The sequence below is a fragment of the Electrona antarctica genome, assembly GCF_951216825.1.
Source record: "Electrona antarctica genome assembly, chromosome: 13".
In the NCBI taxonomy this organism is placed as follows: domain Eukaryota; kingdom Metazoa; phylum Chordata; class Actinopteri; order Myctophiformes; family Myctophidae; genus Electrona; species Electrona antarctica.
In genome coordinates, this window is record NC_136794.1 from 42,517,270 (window position 1) to 42,539,349 (window position 22,080).

General features: G+C 42.6%; 1 protein-coding gene across 1 annotated transcript in view; it reads right to left on the reverse strand.

The window, feature by feature from the left end:
* Positions 1–15,109, reverse strand: part of LOC306934998 (serine/threonine-protein kinase Nek5) — a gene marked incomplete at its 3' end in the record, with an annotated part of 60,053 nt that extends 44,944 nt beyond the window's left edge. Inside the window, exons 1-6 of the mRNA XM_079517820.1 lie at positions 14,985–15,109; positions 13,510–13,645; positions 12,819–12,915; positions 12,486–12,583; positions 12,095–12,178; positions 1,687–1,757 (exon numbers count right to left, since the gene is read on the reverse strand). Of these exons, the coding sequence (XP_079373946.1) occupies positions 1,687–1,757; positions 12,095–12,178; positions 12,486–12,583; positions 12,819–12,915; positions 13,510–13,632 (473 nt within the window). The 5' untranslated portion in view covers positions 13,633–13,645; positions 14,985–15,109. The remainder of the gene's footprint in view (positions 1–1,686; positions 1,758–12,094; positions 12,179–12,485; positions 12,584–12,818; positions 12,916–13,509; positions 13,646–14,984) is intronic.
* Positions 15,110–22,080: the final 6,971 nt, after the last annotated feature.

Genomic DNA, 22,080 nt, shown 5'->3' on the forward strand with positions numbered 1-22,080 from the left:
ATATGAACTGCAGACTGCAGGCAACACAAACAAACACAGACAGTAATATGAACTGCAGACTGCAGGCAACACAAACAAACACAGACAGTAATATGAACTGCAGACTGCAGGCAACACAAACACAGACAGTAATATGAACTGCAGGCTGCAGGCAACACAAACACAGACAGTAATATGAACTGCAAACTGCAGGCAACACAAACACAGACAGTAATATGAACTGCAGACTGCAGGCAACACAAACAAACACAGACAGTAATATGAACTGCAAACTGCAGGCAACACAAACAAACAGGGCTGGAAGAATACCACAATATATACAGTAAATCGGTGGTTCTCAAAGTGGGGTCCGAGGACCCCCAGGGGTCCTTGAGGGAGTTCCAGGGGGTCCCCAGCTAAATGATAGTTAGGAACCAAATGGACCCTTATGGGACTTGGAGTGACTCTCTGAGTTAAATTAACATTGATTTTACAATATATTGGGGTCCCAGACATAGAAATGCCATTAAATGGGGGTCCGTAGCTTAATGCAGGTCAAAGGTCCTTGACATTTTTAAATGGTTGAGAGTCACGGCTAGAGCCGTCAACAGCTTCTCTTATGGGGGTCCCTGCTCCTGGCATATCTTTTCAAATGGTGGTCCGTGGGCTAATAAATGTCGATTTGGGGGTCCTTGACATGAAAATGTTTGGGAACGACTGCAGTAAATACTCTAAAAGTTGTATTTCCCCCCACCGACCATCACCAATCTACGAGATTGTAGATTGGTAAATTAAGTACAAAATAGTCAGTAGTTAATGTTACACATAATCATGGGCATTATATGGTTGCATACAAACCCTTGTTTTTGAGTGGTGCAAACCACTCCAACAACTGGCTTTGTACCCGTGTTTGTTCGTACCAAAAAAAACAGCATGGTTGCTATGGTTAGTGTGTGACGTCACTGCACCACTCAGTTCACACGGGTGTGATTTTTTTCTATAAAGTAACTATTAACTAAAGTAAAAAATACAAAAATATCGAAAAAGTTAAGTAAAGTAAAAACAATCACACCCGTGTGAAGTGAGGGGCGCTCTTAACATCTTACACTTACAACATCGACGAGGGAATTCGGTATAGCTTGGAGCAGCTATAAATGTTACTTTATTCAATGGTAACTCATGTTGCTATGATTTGTTAATGGCATTTAATGTTTGTGTTAGGGACAAAACAAACATTAATTTCTCTTCATTGTCAATGGCGTTTTTAAAACAAACATTAAACCTGTATATAGAAAAAAGAAGAAGACGAAAACACTCAAAACTGTAATGAAGTACAGTAACTTCAGTAAATGTACTATACTTTCCACAACTGCAAACAAATACCTTCAATGTTTTCACATAAACAGACAAGCAAATACTTTTCCCCCCACATGGCCTCGTCTCCCGTTTCACAGTATGTACCCTACACTAACCGCAGGCTGGGATAGACAACTGTGAGGCCTCCCGTTATTTGCATGGTCATGTGCTTTTTTTTCATCCCAGCCCAGCCCATGCAGCCCAAGCACTGAGCCACACTGCAGTGTCACCCTGCAGGTCTACACAGTCAGTCTGTGGAATCTTAATGACATGTTTGAAGTGCTAGTGATAAACAGCTGCCAGGAGGGAGGGGGGGTTATAAGGGTTAGCGGAGATGGCTCTCTGACTCACTTGTTCAACATTCTTGCGATGCCAAAGTCCCCCAGCTTGGCTTTCATCCCGCCGTCTGTCAGGAATATGTTCTGGAAGCCAGTGGGAAAGACAGAACAGAGCGGAGGAATGCATCGTTGCGTTGTGTCGCACCCAACACAATGCAAAACTAGAAAAGGTGCCCCTCGGGGCACAGGTCTCCACCAGGATTAGAAAAATGTCAAGTGGCATTTCTTCCTCAGCCTAGTTGGAATATGCATGCACAGTTTCACAGTACTTTTGCGGCATTTTGTACAAAAACGAGCCACTCCTGAAAATGTGGAAGTCAATCTTAGCCAATCAGGATGGAATATGAGAAATCAAACACACCCATCTTGTTCACCTGACTATAGAGATGATGTGAACCGATTTGTGTGAAATTTGGACAAAATCTGTAGGTGTACTGTCCAAAAATGTGTTTTGCAATAGTCGGCCTCCTGGTGGAAAATGTGGGGCAGAGGTTCAGCTCTGGCATCCAGGGAGTGTGTGTGGAGAGTTTGGCTGCGAGCAAGCCAACAGTGCCAGAGATTAGCTGTCCACAGACAGACGGACGGACGGACGGACGGACGGACACACACACCGAAAATAGCCGAGCTACAAGCTCACAAGGTGCTGCTGTGCGACATCTTGTAAGCTTGTAGATCGGTTGAATTCAGTGCACAACTAGTAATTACAAATCAGATGTCAGGAGTATTGGAGCACACATGCACTTTGGAGCCCTTTTATTGCAAGTGAAGACTAATGTTACGATGTGTCTTCCATCTAATTCTACTAATACCAAGAAAGCGGAGCATACATCACTCCAGCTCTTAATTCCTTACACTGGCTGGCTCCCTGCGTGTCAAAGAATTTATTTCAAATACTCCACAACTAAAGAAAGACCCGTTTGCTTTTATTTTATAATGTTATTGTGTTTACAGAACATCAACTTGCTTGATGTTCTGTGTAAAGCGCATTGAATTGCCCCGTTGTTGGAATGTGCTATACAAATGAGTATTATTTGTATGTATTGCCTTGATTTGTGTAAAGTCACATTAGCCAAGTTAGCCACCACAAATGTAGAATCAGCTCTAGTTACAATTTAGGCATTTAGCAGATGTACGCTCTTAATCCAGAGCGATTTACAGTAAGCAAGAACACCACATGGTAATACATCAAATATCATAAACAGTCCTCAAGAATTATAAGCATTATAAGCTAAGAACCTAACATCTGTCTAACAGTACAATATCTGTACAAACTATGAGTACATGTCATTTTGGCTGCTTGAAGAGTGAAGACCAAGCGTGCTGCAACATTTTGGACCAATGAGAGGCTTAAGTGCACATAGTCAGTTACAATAGTCAAGTTTGTGTCACATCACAGGTTTACATGTGTAAAGAAGTGGGTAAAATTAGTTTTTTCGTGCACACTATATCAAATGTGGTCCAAGGCGACCAACTCACAGCAGCTAACTGGATGAGTGTCCAGAATGTCTGTCATAAGCCACATTTTCATACAAATTGGGATTCTACTGCAGTTCCACACGGTTGGATTTAAGGGTTAGGGTGTGTGTGTGTGTGTGTGTGTACGTTTAGGCATGTATCTGGTATAGTTAAATACTTCAGAGAATTGCTTCTCAAACTTTTTAAATTCAAGGACCTGTAGAGAACATTTGGGAGCCTCAGAACCACTGCTTTAGAGATTTGGGTTGTTTAAAGGTCTGCACACTCTTATTTGTTCCAACATTTCAAATTTTCAATCACAATGATCTTCAGGAATTAATTTATCTTGTGCTTGAAACAAACAAGTCCAGCTGAGAAGAACCAGTGTGCATACATTATTTTGGTTTATCTGCCCTTTGTCCAGTCGCTGTCCTTCTACACCGACTGATGGGTGCAGCCGCCAGGCTAAAGATGCTTCAGTTCACAAAAGGGTAGAGCCCACACACCAAAAGTATGTACAAAAACTGCACTTCTTTTCCTTCAGCCAGATGAAGATACTAGATATTGTAGGCTCCCTACTTCATTGTACGCGCTCTACCTTTTGTGTCGTTACCTTGACATGCGACTCCAAATATTGGCACGGTATAGCTTTAAGAGTCGATTCCATTTAGAAATTGATATTCTAAAATAGGCTCATCCTTGACGGATTGCACGGTGAAACAGCCACGCAGGTCTCAAAGCCACTCTTTTAGCACATGGACCCCCTCAATAAAAAAAAAAGATTCAAATACCATCCAAACTGACCATCATGTTCATTTTACAATTTGAATTAGGAAGAGCCGAACTAGATCATGATATTCAAATAGTGAAAACAGGAACTTGATCTTGTAATGTTGCTTACAGTATTGGCAGAATATACTTTGCATTATTTTGTTTGTGCCAAAAGTGATTGAGGCCTCTTTTACTGAAGTGTACGAGGAGAACATTTTGGTTGAACCAAAAAACTTCTACCAAAGTGTATTTTGCTTTGAGAAAAAGGTGCTGGTAAAAATGACACACAGGAGACAGTGGTAGAAGGTACCAGGCATAGTTTACTTAAATCAGCAGGCAGGCATGCTATAGGCAAGCTGAAAGCATGGATCAAAAATGCTTATGAAACTCCCTGATGAGCCCAGGATCAAGGATCGCCCAGGCTGGGACCCAGGAGGAGCGCCTTTGGGGTCCACGCCCCCCCCATACAACCAAATACTGTTTCCTACGTCGACGCCGACTCCTCAGAATCCGCTCCACTGGGTAGGCTGGCCGGCCACCAACGACCTGATGAGGTGGTGCCGGTTTTGTTGCTGGAGACATGGCCATGGGACCTAGCGGCTTCAGACGAGACACATGGAAGACAGGACGGATCCGCCAAGACCGGGGCAGGAGGAGGCGATAGGTTACATGATTGACCTTCCTCAGAATCCTGAAGGGACCAACGAACCGGGGTGCCACTCGCAGGGGGAACTCAGAGGTGGAGACAAACACCCTCTGACCAGCTTGGTAAGTTGTTGGGCGATGATGCTGCGCCTGGCCCTGAGAGGAGGCATGAAGCAGGGCTGGTCGGGCCTGAGAGGAGAAACCACGCAGCAGGGTTATTATAGTTGTTAACGGAACATTTTAACTGAATTAAACAGTATTGTGTTTACAAGACCATCAAAAGAAATATATATAGAGAAAATGACCGTAGTTTTAGACCGAATCCTTAGTTGGAACCAACTTTGGATGCCGTTTTAAATTGATTTTATTTATATTTTGCAATACCAACCCTTGACAGCCCATGAATCCAAGCAGAAAAGTCTGATCGTCTGATTACGTTAAACTCAACATTGCAGCTGTACCTGTTCTGAAAGCTTGGATTATCCTTTTTGTATCTGCTACGTTTGTTTCATAAAAATCCATAGACCTGCAAATTCTGTGCAGGTGATAATTTTTGGAATTTGGAAGCCCTCACTGGAAATCACTCAACGGTCCTGCGTACCACCCGTTTCAAAATTGCAGGCAGGAGGCAGTGCTTCCAAACTCCTACTGAAAAATAACATGTCTATGGTGGATTTTTATGAAACACAAAATTGGCTGATACAAAGAGGATAATCCACGATTTCTGTACAGCTGCAATGTTGGCGAGTTCAATATTGTTTAAAAGGATCCCTGGCTAATAAGACAAATATGCCTTAAAATATTATACTTTATATAATATATTATATTTTATTTATTTCATAGAATCCTTCAGTCAATAGGGACTGCTCCTGTCGCAAGTTGATGATGTCATATGCCCATGTGTGGTCTAGCCCTATGGAATTATAGAATGCATATGCTAAAATAAAAATAAAACGTAATACTTCCTAAAGTTAATATGAGCATCAAAGCAATGTTTAAAATATTTTTAATTAGCACGTGCATTCCATAATTCCATAGGGCTGGACCACACATGAACATATGACATCATCAACTTGCCACAGGAGCAGTCTATTGAGTGAAAGATTCTCTATTTATGAAAGAAATAAAATATTTAAGGTGTTTTTATTTTATTTTTTGTAATAGAGGGAAAGTATAATCTTTACAATGTGTGAAGTTAGTTGTCTACATGCTTACAACACACCACAATGAGGCACATTGTGAGCTTGTAGATCAACCATTTTCAATTCTTTTTAAAATATACCCCTCGACAAATACCCCATATTACAACCAATAAACACCAATCAAAACTAGAACACTAAACAAAAATTAAAACTAAACTAGCAAACCCACTTAACTAAAACACTAAAAATATAAAAATAATAACCTTGCCATGGAGGGCTGTTCGGGCCTTGGGGGAGGAACCAGAACCACACAGGGCTGCATGAGCCTTTCTCCAGGCTTGCTGGCAACCACGAAAGAACATTTGGGCATCCGGAACACCAACCTTACTCTCCTGCTCAGGGAAAGCACGAGGCTGGTAGCCATACTGGATTTCAAAGGGTGAGAGACCAGTGGCAGACAAGCGCAGGGAGTTGTGCGCATACTCCAGCCAGGTTAGATGCTCGCTCCAGGAGGAGGGATTGGATGATACACAGCACCTCAGTATGGTCTCAAGGTCCTTGTTAATGCATAATTCTTTCGGGCTGTTCGACTGAGGGTGGTCTCCCAACGACATGCCCAGAAGGGAACCGAAAGCCTTCCAAAACCCAGACGTGAACTGGCTACCCCGGTGCAGCAGCACAGCATGGGGAATGCCATGGAGACGAAAGACATGCTTGATGACCAACCGGGCCGTCTCCTCGGCCGACAGAAGCTTGTGCACTGGGATGAAATGGGCCGCCTTGGAGAACTGGTCTATCACAATCAGGATGGCAGTGGAGCCCTCAGACGATGGCAGACCAGTCACAAAGTCTAGTGAAATGTGTGACCATGGGCGTGTGCCCATTGACAGTGGACGCAAAAGACTGGAGGGGTGCTGAGGGTTCAGGGAGCGCGCCGTCAGGGGCGGCTGGCGAGCGGTCTGGCAGAGGTCTGGGAGGGAGGGTCGGCCAGGTTTCAGGTGGGGCGCCGGGCGGCGCCTCTGTGGTGCTGGGCAGCGGGACTGTTTGGTGCCGCTGGACAGCAAGGACCTTGTGGTGCTGGGCAGCGGAGCTAGTTGTGAGCACCGGCGTCGCTGGGATCCTCCAAGCTTCACTCCGTATATGGCCAGGCGAGTCCCTTCAAAGGGTGACTGGATGTCCAGTTTATCCCGCAGAGGCTTACTGGCTTTAGAGGGTGGAGGGCAGGCTGGTGATGAAGCTGGACCAGCAGAGATGTGGGTCTCTCTGGTTTGTATAGCCAGCGTTAACGCCTTTAATTGCGATGTGAGGTCCTTAAGCAGCTGATCACTTTGACTAAACATTATGCCTTGATTTGAGATGAGTTGAGCAAATATTATTGTTCAAAACTCAGGAGACGGTGGTAAAATAAAAAAAGGCAAAATGAAATAAAGTTAAGCTGGCAATGCAAAAAATACAATAATACTAAATAGTCAAAAATAATGCTGTCTAGACTGAAACTAACCTAGACAAGAGAACTCTGGAAAGAGCAGCGCCAACTACAAACAAACAGAGCTTTAAACAGGTGAAGACTGTCAAACTAATAAGCACAGGTGAAACTGATCACCATTGTCTGATCACACCCCTAGAGGAAGGTGCACGGAGGTGTGGCCCGGTCTCCTGTGGGAGGTTTGCACATGCTCAGTGTAAACAGGAACTGCGATGGAGTGTTCCGGCAGAGGTGCTAGATAGAAAGCTCAAACCTTGTGATGTAAATAATGAGATCCAGAACAGTTGAGAATTAAACAGCAGTTACCCTTCCCTTTTCAAATGTTTTATATCATCCACAGCACTTGAATGAACAGTATCCATGTTCCTTTGTCATTTCACAAAAATAAAATGTATGAAAATCCACAAAAGAAAAATATACAAAAACATTTTGTAAATGTACTTGTCCTTTATCTTTCAGTCTGTTATACACAACATTTTTTCCACAGTTATGAAATTGATACTTTTTAAAATAAAAACAAAATCAACATTGTACTATTCTCTTTTTTTTATATCCTTTTTATTATTTCAGTTCAGGGTCAGCAACTCTCATGCACCTCCAGCACCTCTGCTGGAACACTCCATCATCACAGTTCCTGTTTACACTGAGCATGTGCAAACCTCCCGCAGGAGACCGGGCCACACCTCCGTGCACCTTCCTCTTTATTTTTCCTAGTCACACCCATAAAGAAATGTCGATGTTGCCAGGGAGTGGAAATGTGAGGTAGCAGCACAGTTAGTCCATGAGCCAGACAAGATTTCATTATCAAATGAGTGTGCAAAGCCATACCTATATTAAATTGTTTATAGGGTCAATATAAGTAAATGAATATATGATAACCCTTCCACAGGAGTTGCGTTTTCATATTTATCACACATTGTTATTTTCACTTGATAGGGGAATAGGATTTTTAAAAAGAAATATCACCACGAAACTTCCCCAGTTGATTACTAACATGAAAACAATGATTTATTGTATTACAAGTTTTCTGAAACCATATATGTAAATATGCAAATTAGGCGTTATATAGGAAAATTATGTTGCATAACTTTCCAGAATCAAAATCGGAAAATTGGAGAAAGTCAGAGTCAACCTGCTTATTTCATTAGAGTTCAAATGTTTTAAATAAATATTCAACATCTATCACTCCATAAATAAGAAAATACTGTGAGCAGGCATAAAAGCTGTTTGTTTTACCTTTAAAAAAAATTAACGAATGAGTTTGTTTGACAGAGTTTGAAATACCAAATGATCATCAGTTTATCAAGTAAGATGAGTTAGTTATTTGGAAGTGTATACGGAAATTGGGGACCCAGATGGCGGTGATGGAGATACAGTACATAAAGATATTGAATATCCGCTTGTTTAAACATTTGACTCTAACACGTAAACAAAATGAAATAAGAATTTTGACTCTGGCTTTATCCAATTTTCCGATTTTAATTCTTGAAAGTTATGCAAAATATGCCTAATTTGCATATGTAAATGTACAATTTCAGAAAACCAGAACGTTCCAGAACCTGAACCTATTTTTTTGGTTCTGGATTTGTTTCAACAGTGTGGTACAGCCTGGTTTCAAACAAGGTTTGGTTGGTCGAGCTGAAGTGAGGAGAAAGAGGAGCCCGGAACGAGGAGAAGTGCACAGCCACAGGCCTCATACATTTCAAACGAACATTCTGTGTTCCGTCTGTGTTTCATGGCCGCCTCAATGCTTGTTTGAGAACTACTGGTCTAATGCATATAAAACCCCATATCATGGAAAGGAAATATATGAACATATTATGCCAATATGGAAAATAAAGCGTATGCAGAATGTATGAAGTTTGAGCTTTATTCATATTATTGGCTTAAAAATCTACTTAGTACCAAAAGTAAATGTACTCACTGTGCAGAATGTCCTATTTCAAGAATGATATTTATATATACCTATAACATTTCTTCCTTGACCTAGTGGGAATGTGCTTGCAAAAGTTCACGGAAATCACACGATGTGTTCATGATTCGCAGCATTTTGTTCAAAATGGAGCACACTTAGAGAGACTGTGTACTCTCTGTCAGTGGGGAGTGTTGGCTGGGAGGAGGAGTAGGACTAAGGCCCTATACGTCCTCTCTGGAGGGGGGGGGGGTACTACCTGTCAGTGGGGAGTGTTGGCTGGGAGGAGGAGTAGGACTAAGGCCCTATACGTCCTCTCTGGAGGGGGGGGGGGGGGGGCGGTACTACCTGTCAGTGGGGAGTGTTGGCTGGGAGGAGGAGTAGGACTAAGGCCCTATACGTCCTCTCTGGAGGGGGGGTACTACCTGTCAGTGGGGAGTGTTGGCTGGGAGGAGGAGTAGGACTAAGGCCCTATACATCCTCTATGGAGGGGGGGGTACTACCTGTCAGTGGGGAGTGTTGGCTGGGAGGAGGAGTAGGACTAAGGCCTTATACGTCCTCTCTGGAGGGGGGGGGGGGGGGGGGGGGGGGGTACTACCTGTCAGTGGGGAGTGTTGGCTGGGAGGAGGAGTAGGACTAAGGCCCTATACGTCCTCTCTGGAGGGGGGGGGGGGGTACTACCTGTCAGTGGGGAGTGTTGGATGGGAGGAGGAGTAGGACTAAGGCCCTATACGTCCTCTCTGGATGGGGGGGGGGGGGGGGGGTACTACCTGTCAGTGGGGAGTGTTGGCTGGGAGGAGGAGTAGGACTAAGGCCCTATACGTCCTCTCTGGAGGGGGGGGGGGGGGTACTACCTGTCAGTGGGGAGTGTTGGCTGGGAGGAGGAGTATGACTAAGGCCCTATACGTCCTCTCTGGAGGGGGGGGGGGGTTACTACCTGTCAGTGGGGAGTGTTGGCTGGGAGGAGGAGTAGGACTAAGGCCCTATACGTCCTCTCTGGAGGGGGGGAGGGGGGGGGGGGGGGTACTACCTGTCAGTGGGGAGTGTTGGCTGGGAGGAGGAGTAGGACTATATACGTAGGCCCTATACGTCCTCTCTGGAGGAGGGGGGGGGGGGGGGGGTACTACCTGTCAGTGGGGAGTGTTGGCTGATGAATGAATATCAACATCCTATCCTAATACATCCTAATACTGGGGGGTCTGGGTATGACAGGCAATTCCTGCTGTCAAAAACACTTTGTTTGAAATAGACACTCATGCTTTCCAAGGCGTGATTTGGGGTCTTAAGACGTGATGTTATGACAAAATCTGTAGGTGTACTGTCCAAAAATGTGTTTTGCAATAGTCTGCCTCCTGGTGGCGCTATAATAGGCCCATGTGGAAAATGTAGAGGAGAGGTTCTGGCATCCAGGGAGTGTGTGTGGTGAGTTTGTCTGCGAGCAAGCCAACGGTGCCAGAGATTAGCTGTCCACAGACGGACAGACACACACACACACACACACACACACGGACGGACACACGGACGGACGGACGGACGGACGGACGGAGTGCAATTCCTTGCAATTCCAGCGACAAAGAAGAGGCTCAGGGGCGACCGTGCCTTTGCTGTCGCAGCTCCTACATTATATTATGGAACAGCATCCCCCTTGCTGTCAGGTCTGCCCCCTCCGTTGAAAGGCAAGACTCAAAACATTCCTATATTCACAAGCCTTTCAGTCCCCCTGGCCCCTGATGTTCTTGCACTTTAATAAATAGGATATGTTTGTTGCTTTTAAACTGCTCTTAATGGGGTTTTTTTCTCTGTACCATAACTTTGCATTGTTTTTATTGCTTTATTTTACACTGGTGTATTTTATTGCACTGTATTGTATTGTTTTCTCTGACCTGTGAAGCACTTTGGTACGATAAGAGTCGTTTTTAAATGTGCTATACAAATAAAGTTGATTTGAGTGCAAAACATACTCTCTCCCCATGCCTTCGGTCTGGTGGAGACAACTAAACATACTCTCTCCCCATGCCTTCGGCCTGGTGGAGACAACTACTGTAGAACGATGCACAACGGGTGATTTGGTAGTGCTGCAACTATCGATTATTTACTGGTCCCCAGCTAAATGATGGAGAGTTGGTAACCAAATGGATCCTTATAGAATATAGATCTTTAACTCTTGAAAGTGTAAAATGAAACCAAATGGACCCGTAATTTCATTTTACACTATCAAGAGTTAAATTATTGTTAAACATCTGCATTACTTAAGTTCATTCACAAGAAGTCTACACAATTAGAGAATGTATAATATATATAAATGATATTATATTGTATATATATATATACACATTTGCCCGTTATCTCTCCTATGGTACCAACATCAATACATTATGGAATTCTGTGGAAATATTCTTTAGTTTTTGGTCTGCAAGGCTAAATCTCATCAAATGGTGGTCCGTAGCTCAAATGCCAAATAATTAATGAGCCTTGATATGAAAAGGGTTGAAAACCATTGACTTAGAGATTATACCATCTATTACTTTTTTGAATAATCGAACCGGGGAACCTTCCTATTCCCAAGGGGCCACCACCCTACCTCCTGAGCTACTGCTGTCCCCGGTTGATCGGAATGTTGAAAAAGTGTGCGGAGAAAAAAACCTCTACTAGATTCAACAGCAACACTGAGACAGTGTATGAATTGAAATGTAATCAAAAGGACCTGTAAGGCATTTGTACACTCTGGCCAAGAATGTAAATTCTTGCCAAGAATGAACTGCAAGAATTTGTTGGGAGTTGCACATGGATAAACTAGCACCGAGGACTTAACGAGTGAACACCCTTACAGGTCCATTTAGAGAATCCTACTTCAAAGAGTGGTGAATGTGGTACACGCAACAGTACCTCTGTGTCTTTTTGGCCAGGGGTATTCCGGGACTTGGCACATGGCCAAGTCTTTGTCTATTGTGGCGGCGTTATTATATTACTGTGACTTACGTCTGCCATGCCCGAGAAGAGAACGAGGTACCTGAGTCTTGACGTCTCTGTGGAGGACCTTCTTGTCGTGGATGTGTTTCAGGCCCAGACAGATCTGGACGAACCACTCCAAGATCTGAAAAGAGAAAACGCCATCAGCGTTTTAACCCGTTAACCCCTTTAGGACTGAGGCCGATTAAAAAAAAAAACATTAAAATGAAATCCTAAACGTTTTCTGAAAAACCTATGTTTCTATGTCAGTGGTGCACAACCTTTTTCCATGTGAAGGACCCCCAGAATTATCTGTATTTGGCTGCGGACTCCCATCTGAAAATATGTTGTTCCAGGGACCCCCCAGAAGCAAAGATTTGAGTTAAAAAAGGTTCGCTCCCTGTGCGTGCGTGCGTGCGTGCGTGCATGCGTGCGTGCGTGTGTGCATGTACCTGCTCCTCGGTAAAAGGGGCCCCACGCTGTGTTCGGATTCTCTTCATCAGGTCACCTCCATCACAGTACTCCATAACAATGAATAGACAGCTCCTCTCTAAATGTTATACACGCACGCACAAACACAGACATATTATCATGGAGCCATTATGGCTGCATACAAATCCTGGAATGACTTGAAGAAGGCAACAATATTTGAAATGCATTGGCTATTCGTCTATTCGTCTGAGCATATAAAACACACGCACGCACGCACACACACGCACAGTCGCACACGCACGCACAAGCACATGCACGCACACACACACACAAAATCGTGGATGCACACAAACCCTGGAATGACTTGAAGAAGGCGACAATATTTGGGTGTTTCATCTTGGAGAGCAGCGTCACCTCTTTCTTCGATGCTTCCTTTTCCCTCGGCGACATCTAACGAAAGAATATATAATTACTGTAAGATATCATGAGTTGTTATATTAAATAATACTTTTCATTATTTATAGCTTAGACAAAAGGGATCCCTGAAATTGATTAATTGAAAGTTTTGGTCCTTTCGTGCTTCCACGCACTGAGATGGTTGGTGTGTACAGTATGTAGGATTGTAATGCTACTACTGTTAAGGTCCCTACACACCGGGCGCGATTTTCGGATAAATATTGGTCCACGACCCAAACATGGGTCCCAAGACTCCCAACCCACTGTTTGTGAAGCAGTGGTCTCCGGGACCCGAGTTGAGGAGCGCTTGTTGTGGTGTACAATGAATGTACAGTACCTTTCTGAGGTTGAGGAGCGCTTGTTGTGGTGTACAATGAATGTACAGTACCTTTCTGAGGTTGAGGAGCGCTTGTTGTGGTGTACAATGAATGTACAGTACCTTTCTGAGGTTGAGGAGCACTTGTTGTGGTGTACAATGAATGTACAGTACCTTTCTGAGGTTGAGGAACGCTTGTTGTGGTGTACAATGAATGTACAGTACCTTTCTGAGGTTGAGGAGCGCTTGTTGTGGTGTACACTGTACAGTACCTTTCTGAGGTCGATCTCCTTGACCACACTCCGCACATCACTGCCTCCATCTCTGTGTCTGACCAGGAAGGCTTTACCAAACGCACCCTCTCCAATCTGACGAATAATCTCATAGTTATTCATAACATCTGTGAACCTGGAAAAATAAATACATACATTTATAAATATCTCAAACTTTGTATATTATTACATTTTTGATGGGGGCTATGGACCCCAAATATTCGAAAATATTCCACGTTTTTCAAGATTCTTTGAAAATGGCAGATTTACAAACTTGTGAGTGTGGAGATCGGCTACTTAGTCAATTAGTTCGATAGGGGTTGATCATGTGATTCAAATGGTTTTGATGCTAGTTCGATAGGGGTTGATCATGTGATTCAAATGGTTTTGATGCTATTAGATGGGGACCCTCTGGAACCCCCCCCCCCCCCCCCCGCCACCCCCCCACAACACGCACGCGCGCACGCACACACACACACACACACACACACACACACACACACACACACACACACACACACACACACACACACACACACACACACACACACACACACACACACACACACACACACACACACACACACACACACACACACACACACACACACACACACACACATTATTTTATTTGGATCTGCACAAGAGGCCCAAACCCAAACACCCAAACACTGATCACAATTAGGTTACATTATATGGTCCAACCAGATATAACTGCTGCACATGCTTAACACACAGGGAAAAAGATATAGCACATTGATGACATAGTATTACTTGACAGTGACACTACTAGACAGGATGTTTTTTTTTATTTATTTTTAAGCCACCTAGGGATAAATAAAACAACGCCTTCTCCAGATAGACAGACTGCCCATAATAGCCGAGACAGTATTTAGCCAACTTTTTTGCATTCGTCTTTTGTAATCCACCCAATTGCAGACCCCTGAGCACAAGTTTATGGCCCAGACTTCAAAATACAAGGACAATACTTTGAGAGTTATATCCCAAGGCCATAATACGTTCCACCAGAAGCTGATATTTCATAAGTTTGGATGTAAAACAAGTGTCCATATACAAATCAAATGGGCTGCCTATTTCAAATATAGTGACACGTAATGTGTCCAGTAGCACTTGAGGCATTGGCCCAATTGTCATCTACTGATAATCATAACCTCTGCACCAGAAAATAAACTTAGAAAGTTCATTCTTCTTATGTTAAAGGGTCTACAAGCTATAGCTACATTTGGATGCTAAAGTAATTCCTCAAATTGAAGCTAATTCAATGACGTAAATTAGGCCTGTCAAAAAAAGCCTGTTGCTGTTGCCATGGCGACAGATACACAGACAACCTGCTACCATGTAGCTTGTTAGCATGCTAAATGCTTATCTGTGTGATAAGCAAAGTTTAAGTGGACTTTTTTCATCTCCTTATAGCGACAAGTAGGCCTATATATAAGAAAACGGCTCCTACTTACCCGTGACGTTGTTGTTCATAAACACATTGTTAAAATTGGAAGTAGCTTAGTTAGTTGAAAGTGTCCCAAAGGAAAGCCAGTGTGAAAAGTAGTAGTACATGATGCTGCTTGAAAAGGCAGCAATATAGTGCAAGGCATTCTGGGACTTGTATTTTCGTAGGCTCATCCCACCTCATCCGTTTGTAATGTTTGACTTGGACTATTACCGGTATCTAATTACTCATGTCTGTCAATGTGATGAAAAGGAAAACATTTATCATAAATGAGAATCTTTCTAGAATTGAGAATCTTTCTAGAAATGACTTAATTAGTATAGGCCTACCTCAAAATAATGAATGAATCAAGTTTGTCATTATTATTTCCCATATTTATTTCAATCATTATTTTGAGAACATTTCTCATTATTGTCTTCACCAGGCCGAAGGCGACGGGAGAGAGAGTATGTTTTGCACTCCGTCCGTCCGTCCGTCCGTCCGTCTGTTACCAGCTAAATCTCCAGCACCGTTAACCCGGTCGATGCTAAATTTTGCACACACACTCCCTGAGTCCCTGGATGCCAACGATGAACCACTGCTCCAAATTTTCCTGAACAGCGCCACCAGGATGCCGACTTTTGAAAAACAGTTTTTTTATATTACTCCTCCTTCTGTCCAAAAATCCCAAGTCATGTGTTCAAGACGGATATGTCCAATATTTCATATTCCATCCTAATTGGCTAACATTGGCTTTCAAAGTTTGCAGGATTGGCCCGTTTTGAACAAAAAGCCTCAAATCATGAACACAGCGTGCAATTTACGTGAAATCTTTCACAGACTTTCCTACTAGGCTGAGGAATATATCCCTTTTCACATTGCGGCCTGTTATAGCGCCACCAACAGGTGGGTTTTTGCAAAACACATTTTTGGAACAAAATGCCTCAAATCATCGAATTGCCATCCAAGGCGTAAAAATAAATGGCATTGGCATATTATAGCACCACCAGGAGGCCACAACCTGACCTGGCCTGGTGGAGACCTGTCCTATTATAGCACCACCAGGAGGCCACAACCTGACCTGGCCTGGTGGAGACCTGTCCTATTATAGCACCACCAGGAGGCCACAACCTGACCTGGCCTGGTGGAGACCTGTCCTATTATAGCACCACCAGGAGGCCACAACCTGACCTGGCCTGGTGGAGACCTGTCCTATTATAGCACCACCAGGAGGCCACAACCTGACCTGGCCAGGTGGAGACCTGTGCACTGAGTGGCACTTTATCTAGTTTCTTTTAACTCGGCATGGCAGCAGAATTGTGCTGCTTTATTTATTCACAGCCTCATATCATGTTGCTGTTGGCAGCTACATGTGTGTGTGTGTGTGTGTGTGTGTGTGTGTGTGTGTGTGTGTGTGTGTGTGTGTGTGTGTGTGTGTGTGTGTGTGTGTGTGTGTGTGCGTGTGTGTGTGTGTGTGTGTGTGTGTGTGTTGCGCCTGAGAGAGAGCACATGAAATGAATAAACATATTTAATTAATTTCATACTTATACCTGAAGAAGGTCTTTAATAAAAGTGTTCATATTGCAAGTGCAGACGGTGTGCGGGTCATTGTGTACCTTTTTGTGTACCTTACTGTGTGCATTTTTTTGAATAATTATCTGCAAATTGTATTTAGGCCTATTAACAAATCTGAACTGAGGTCTCCTGAGTCCTAACAAACATATCACATAGGCCTATAGGCCTAACTATAATCTAACAACGGACCATCTTTGAATGGCCAGGGATAAAATGCTTGATTATGTATTTAATGAATGAAATAATAAATATGGCTGCAAGCAGCGATAAGATGGGGTCAAGCCATAAAAGCTTATTAAAAGAAAATAAGTTTGTCGTACAAAAAAATCCCGTCAGTTCTCTTGCGGATGCTGACTGTCTTCTAATGATAGTGATAGTAGCTTGGCTGAAGGGGTTGTCTGTCAACGATGTATACTCCCGCAGCCAACCATGCATTAGCAGGGTCCAGACACCACACAAATGAATGGAAATGTGATTTCAAGGGGGGGTGGATAACCAGGCTACGGAAATCTTTGAAGTCGCTTTTTTGACGTCATGAGTGGATAGAGCGGAATATATCATAATTAATTGATTGGGAGATCTAAATGACTGAATGAGCTTCAGTTCTTGACCGTTTCGCATTAGCCTCTGCATTTCATAGAAAACGAGTCAAGGACTTCGAAAAATGGTGTAATCAAAAAAATCATTACAATAACAATAAGGGGTCTTAATTCGCCCTTCGGGCATGACCCCTAATAATAATAATAAGAAGAAGAAGAAGAAGAAGAAGAAGAACAAGAACAAGAACAAGAACAAGAACAAGAACAAGAACAAGAACAAGAACAAGAACAAGAACAAGAACAAGAACAAGAAGAACAAGAACGACACTGTCAAGAATCTAGCAATACTGAAACATCGTTCTGGAGCCCTTGAATATGTCGCCACATTTCCCCTCCAGATATTATTAGGCCTATAGCTGTATATAGTACAGTACTACTGTATATATATTTCTAGCATGGATTGGATTCTAAAGTTAGTTCATTAGGCATGCAGCGGTGGACTCAGCAGCCGTGAGGACTCCATGGGGATCAGTGGGCCGTCTCCAGACCCCTGCGTCCCTGTAATCCCCGTCATTAACAGCCTCTCACTGGGCCGTCAACACTCCTTAAAGTTCCACTCCACACACAGGCCCAGTGAGTGGACATTAACCCCATCATTCACTGGTGTAAAGTAAAGTACATTTACTTAAAAGACCACTTCACCACTTTTCAACCTACGCTCATATAATTGGTCCTCACTAATGATCATGATAAAATACCACCATATTTTTCTATACTCAGTCTGTGTCTCATAGGAGGGCTGTGGGCAGTTCCACCAGTGACATCATCGATGGGGAATCCATGCTAATAGAAACTGCAGGCTTTCTATTCCTGAAAAGTTCCAATGCGAAAATGGAAGCAATCGTTCTCACATAATAAAAATCTAAATATTATTTAAAAACAAGTATTATTTAACAACAATTAGTGAGGACCAATTATATGAAGATGGGGTTGAAAAGTGGTCCTATAAGTACTGTGCATAGTCAATTTTGAGGTATTTGTACTGTAGTTGGGTATTTCCAATTTCCAATAGTTTTACTTCTATACCCCACAGAGGCAAATATTGTACTTTTACTCCACTACATTTGAAAACGTTCTAGTTACTATAGTTACCTTGTAGATTTTGATTATGATTAGGAAACATTACATTGACCACTTTAGCCCTATGTACATTTCGGCCATTTGTCAAGCTGACAATGCGTCGCAATGCGACACATTGCCAGCTTGTAGATCTGCTCATTTCAAAAGACATTCTGCATAATGAGCACTTTGTCTTTTACCTTTGGTACCGCAAGTACATTTATCAGCCTGTACTTTTGTACTTTTGACTCAAGTACATTTTGAATTCCGGACTTTTACTTCTATATATTTTTCCATCACTGACCCCATTACGACCTGAGGTCAATTCTCTAAATGTCTTCTAAATCCTACATAACAGTTATCAGTGGTGCTCAAACCTTTTCATGTCACGGACCCCCAGAATTATATGAATTTGGCCACAAACCTCCATCTCAAAATATTTTGTGACAGGGAGCTCCAGAAGCAAATATGCATGTTTGTGCATTCAAAGATTTGCATACATTTTCAAGAGTTTTCAAAAATAGCAGATGTACAAGCTCATAGCACGGCACAAACTTTTACTGTATAGTATTTGTATCTTTTGATACTTTTGGATAACTTCCACGCCACTACATTTCAAAGACAAAAACTTTACTTTTGACTCCACCACATTTAAGTGAGAAAGTAGCCTACATTATGAATTAGGCTGGGGACTCCCTGGACTCCCTTCGAGGACCCCCAGGGGGGTCCCAAGACCCCACTTTGTAAACCACTGTTCTAATTCGAGACAAGATTCTTCAGCCTCATAAACATAACCCCCCGTGTCTGATAATAGCGTCTCCATCATAAATCAGCTGGTGTGAAAAGTTAAGTAATGCAATTAAACCCAAATAGAATTGATTATGATGAATCGGCGTTTCTTGATCCGGTGACTGGAAGTTCCGGTCCTCTCAAGCGCTGCACTCCTCAACAATATTAATATTAATTTGTGGATGGCATCACTCACTGCCACAAATAAACAGCACAGGCAAAGGTGTCCCTGAAATCAGTGTTGTTTTCGTCGACTAATACTATGACGAAAAATGTTCGTCGACTATATTTTTTCACTGACAAAAACTACATAAAAACGAAATAAAAACTAAGCCATGATGACTAAAACTATGACTAAATAGACTGTTGATTTTGTCAACAAATAAAAACTAAACTAAAATGTTAGGAAGGGACTAGTGGACAAGAGATCAAGTATAAGTCATTTTACAATTGGTTGCATGCTGAAAATAGCCGATCTACAAGCTCACAACGCGTCGCAGCGCGACGCGTTGTGAGCTTGTAGATCGGCTATTTTCAGCAAGTGTAAAAACAGCCATTACGACGGCATCAAGGCCCACCAAAATACATTTTAGTCGACTAAATCAACTGTAGATTTAGTCGACTAAAATCTTATGACATTTAGTCGACTAAAACTAGACTAACACTAAGACATTCCAGGTGACTAAAATGTGACTGAAACTAAATGAAAACTATTCAAAAGACTATGACTAAAACTAAAATCAAAATTTGCTGCCAAAAACAACACTGCCTGAAATCTCAAAATATCCATTATCACAGGGAGGGTGGGCCCCCGAGGTTAGTTAGTTTGATGAGATCTTCATATATGGAGACAGCCATGTCATGTCATGAGGCGTGAGGCATGTCATGAGGCGTGATGGACTGATGGCCATGTATGGTGCTGTGACGTGTCACGAGGCGTGACGTACTGACAGCCATAAATGGAGGCGTGACAGACGGGTTCTCATAGTAATATGTGACCTATGGTCACAACAATACTGTATTTTTTTTATCAATTATTATTCATCAATTCTCTTACAAAGATCCTGTATTTTCTTCTTTTTTTGCATAAAAAAGTACCATATTACATCAATTTGAATGGTCAGACAGTTTTAATTGATTTGAATCGATTTGTAATAAATGGCTATACATGCCTATATCTCTCCCTCTATCTTTCCTCCCTTTACAGTCAAAGCATCTAGAAGGCCGCCCACACTAGAGCCCGGTTCTGCCTGAGGTTTCCTCCAGTTAAGGGGGAGCTTTTGCCACGTTGCCACCTTTTGTCAACTTGCCACCGTTGCAAAACGTGCTTGCTCAGGGTGGGCGGGGGGGCAACGCACGGACGCAGAGTCTCTGCTCTCTATATGTAAAGTTGTCTCAAGACAACTTGACTATTTCTGTGGTCCAGTGCAGCCCTGCCCCGCACCACCTGATCTCTCTCTCTCTCTATATATATATATATATATATAGGCTGTAAAACATCTACAAGTATGCTTTGTCACTTTTGCATGACAATGCCAAAGGCATGTATGACGAAGTGTATAAAATAGGGCATTCATTTTATGGGGAAACTATATGGAGTTTGGAGATACAAGGTCTCTGTCAGCAACCACGGCGCCCTTGGGTCTCTGCCCCCAAGGTTATCCGACATCAACCCACCTGGCCCCGGGCCTGTGCGAGGTCCAGGTTATTAGTACCTTAATCAAGGACGCATTTTCACCGTGATCAGATGACAACAGGGCTTACAGCAAAGCGCGACACCGGATACTCTGTCACGCCCAGCTATATGAGAGCTCAGCAGAGACGTACGGCGACACAAGAGCAAATTTATAATGCAAGACAGTTGTAAAACAAGTGTAAAAAAAAAAGGAACTCTCAGGTTAAATTTACACTTGTGATTGTTGGTCCCAGAGAATCCCAGGGGAAATTCCGGGGTCCTTGACATAAAAGAGATCGAGAAACACTGATGTGAGCAACTCCACAAAAACAATATATTATATATGCATGTTGATTTGAGCCAGATTAGCGTACAAATGGAACCAAAAATGGTGCATTTGTTTTCGTGTCTTACGCTTATGGGTCATTGTGTTCCATTTCTAAAGTCACACACCCAGCATGATATAATCACAATAACAACAAAGGTTTTTTTCAAAGATTTATTGTGGTGTTGGTCTGGTCATAATATCTTCAGAGATTATATACAGTATGCAGTACAAATTAGTACAATACAAATACATTCAAAGAACAAAGAACTTTCACAGATGAACAGTGTGAAAAAAAGATTACAGACATTAAAATGTGTGTTTTCCTGTGAACTCAATCTCTTAATAGGCAAAGATTTCTTTTTAACTGAAATCTTTCCTTATTTAAAGTTGAGATGAAATGAAAAATGCCATTTGAACCTTTACATCACATCCTCACCATCTATTTAACAATATGCACCAAAAATGTTCTTAGTACAAATGGATTTCCTCCCCGTAAATCTTGTCAACGTTCAAATCAAATTCCTCTCAACGTTATGTCCCACGGCGGCTCCCGTGCATCGTGCGTGCACGCACGTCCCGTTTCACTCGAAAGGGAACGTCACGATATGGAAGCAAGACGAGCTCGACATGCCGTTTCATGTGAACTTTAAAGCTCGACGAGAGAAACTCCCTCTCTTATTTTAACATAATTTCCAGTTAAGATAGAACAGGTGCAGTGTATTAATAGCTACAGTAGATAATTAAAAGATACAAAAACAAAACAAAAACAAAATCACTTGACCAAAGACCCATCCAAAACCACGTCATCAACAGTCTTCTCAAATCATGTAATTAAACTTATTTATAGAATTAAATAAATCAGTTCAATTCAGTTGACTTTCGGAATAACTAGCTACTGTACCCCCCCCCCACAACAAAAAGAAAATCCCTCAACGCTTTGAAGGCCTTCAAAAGTGAACCCCCCCCTTCCGAGTCCGACCCCCCCAACATAGAATGAACGATACATGACTCTACATCTTTCAACCTTGGCTCTAAAACAGTGGTTTTCAACCTTTTTCATATCAAGGCCAATTATTTATTCAGCATTTGAGCCGCAGAC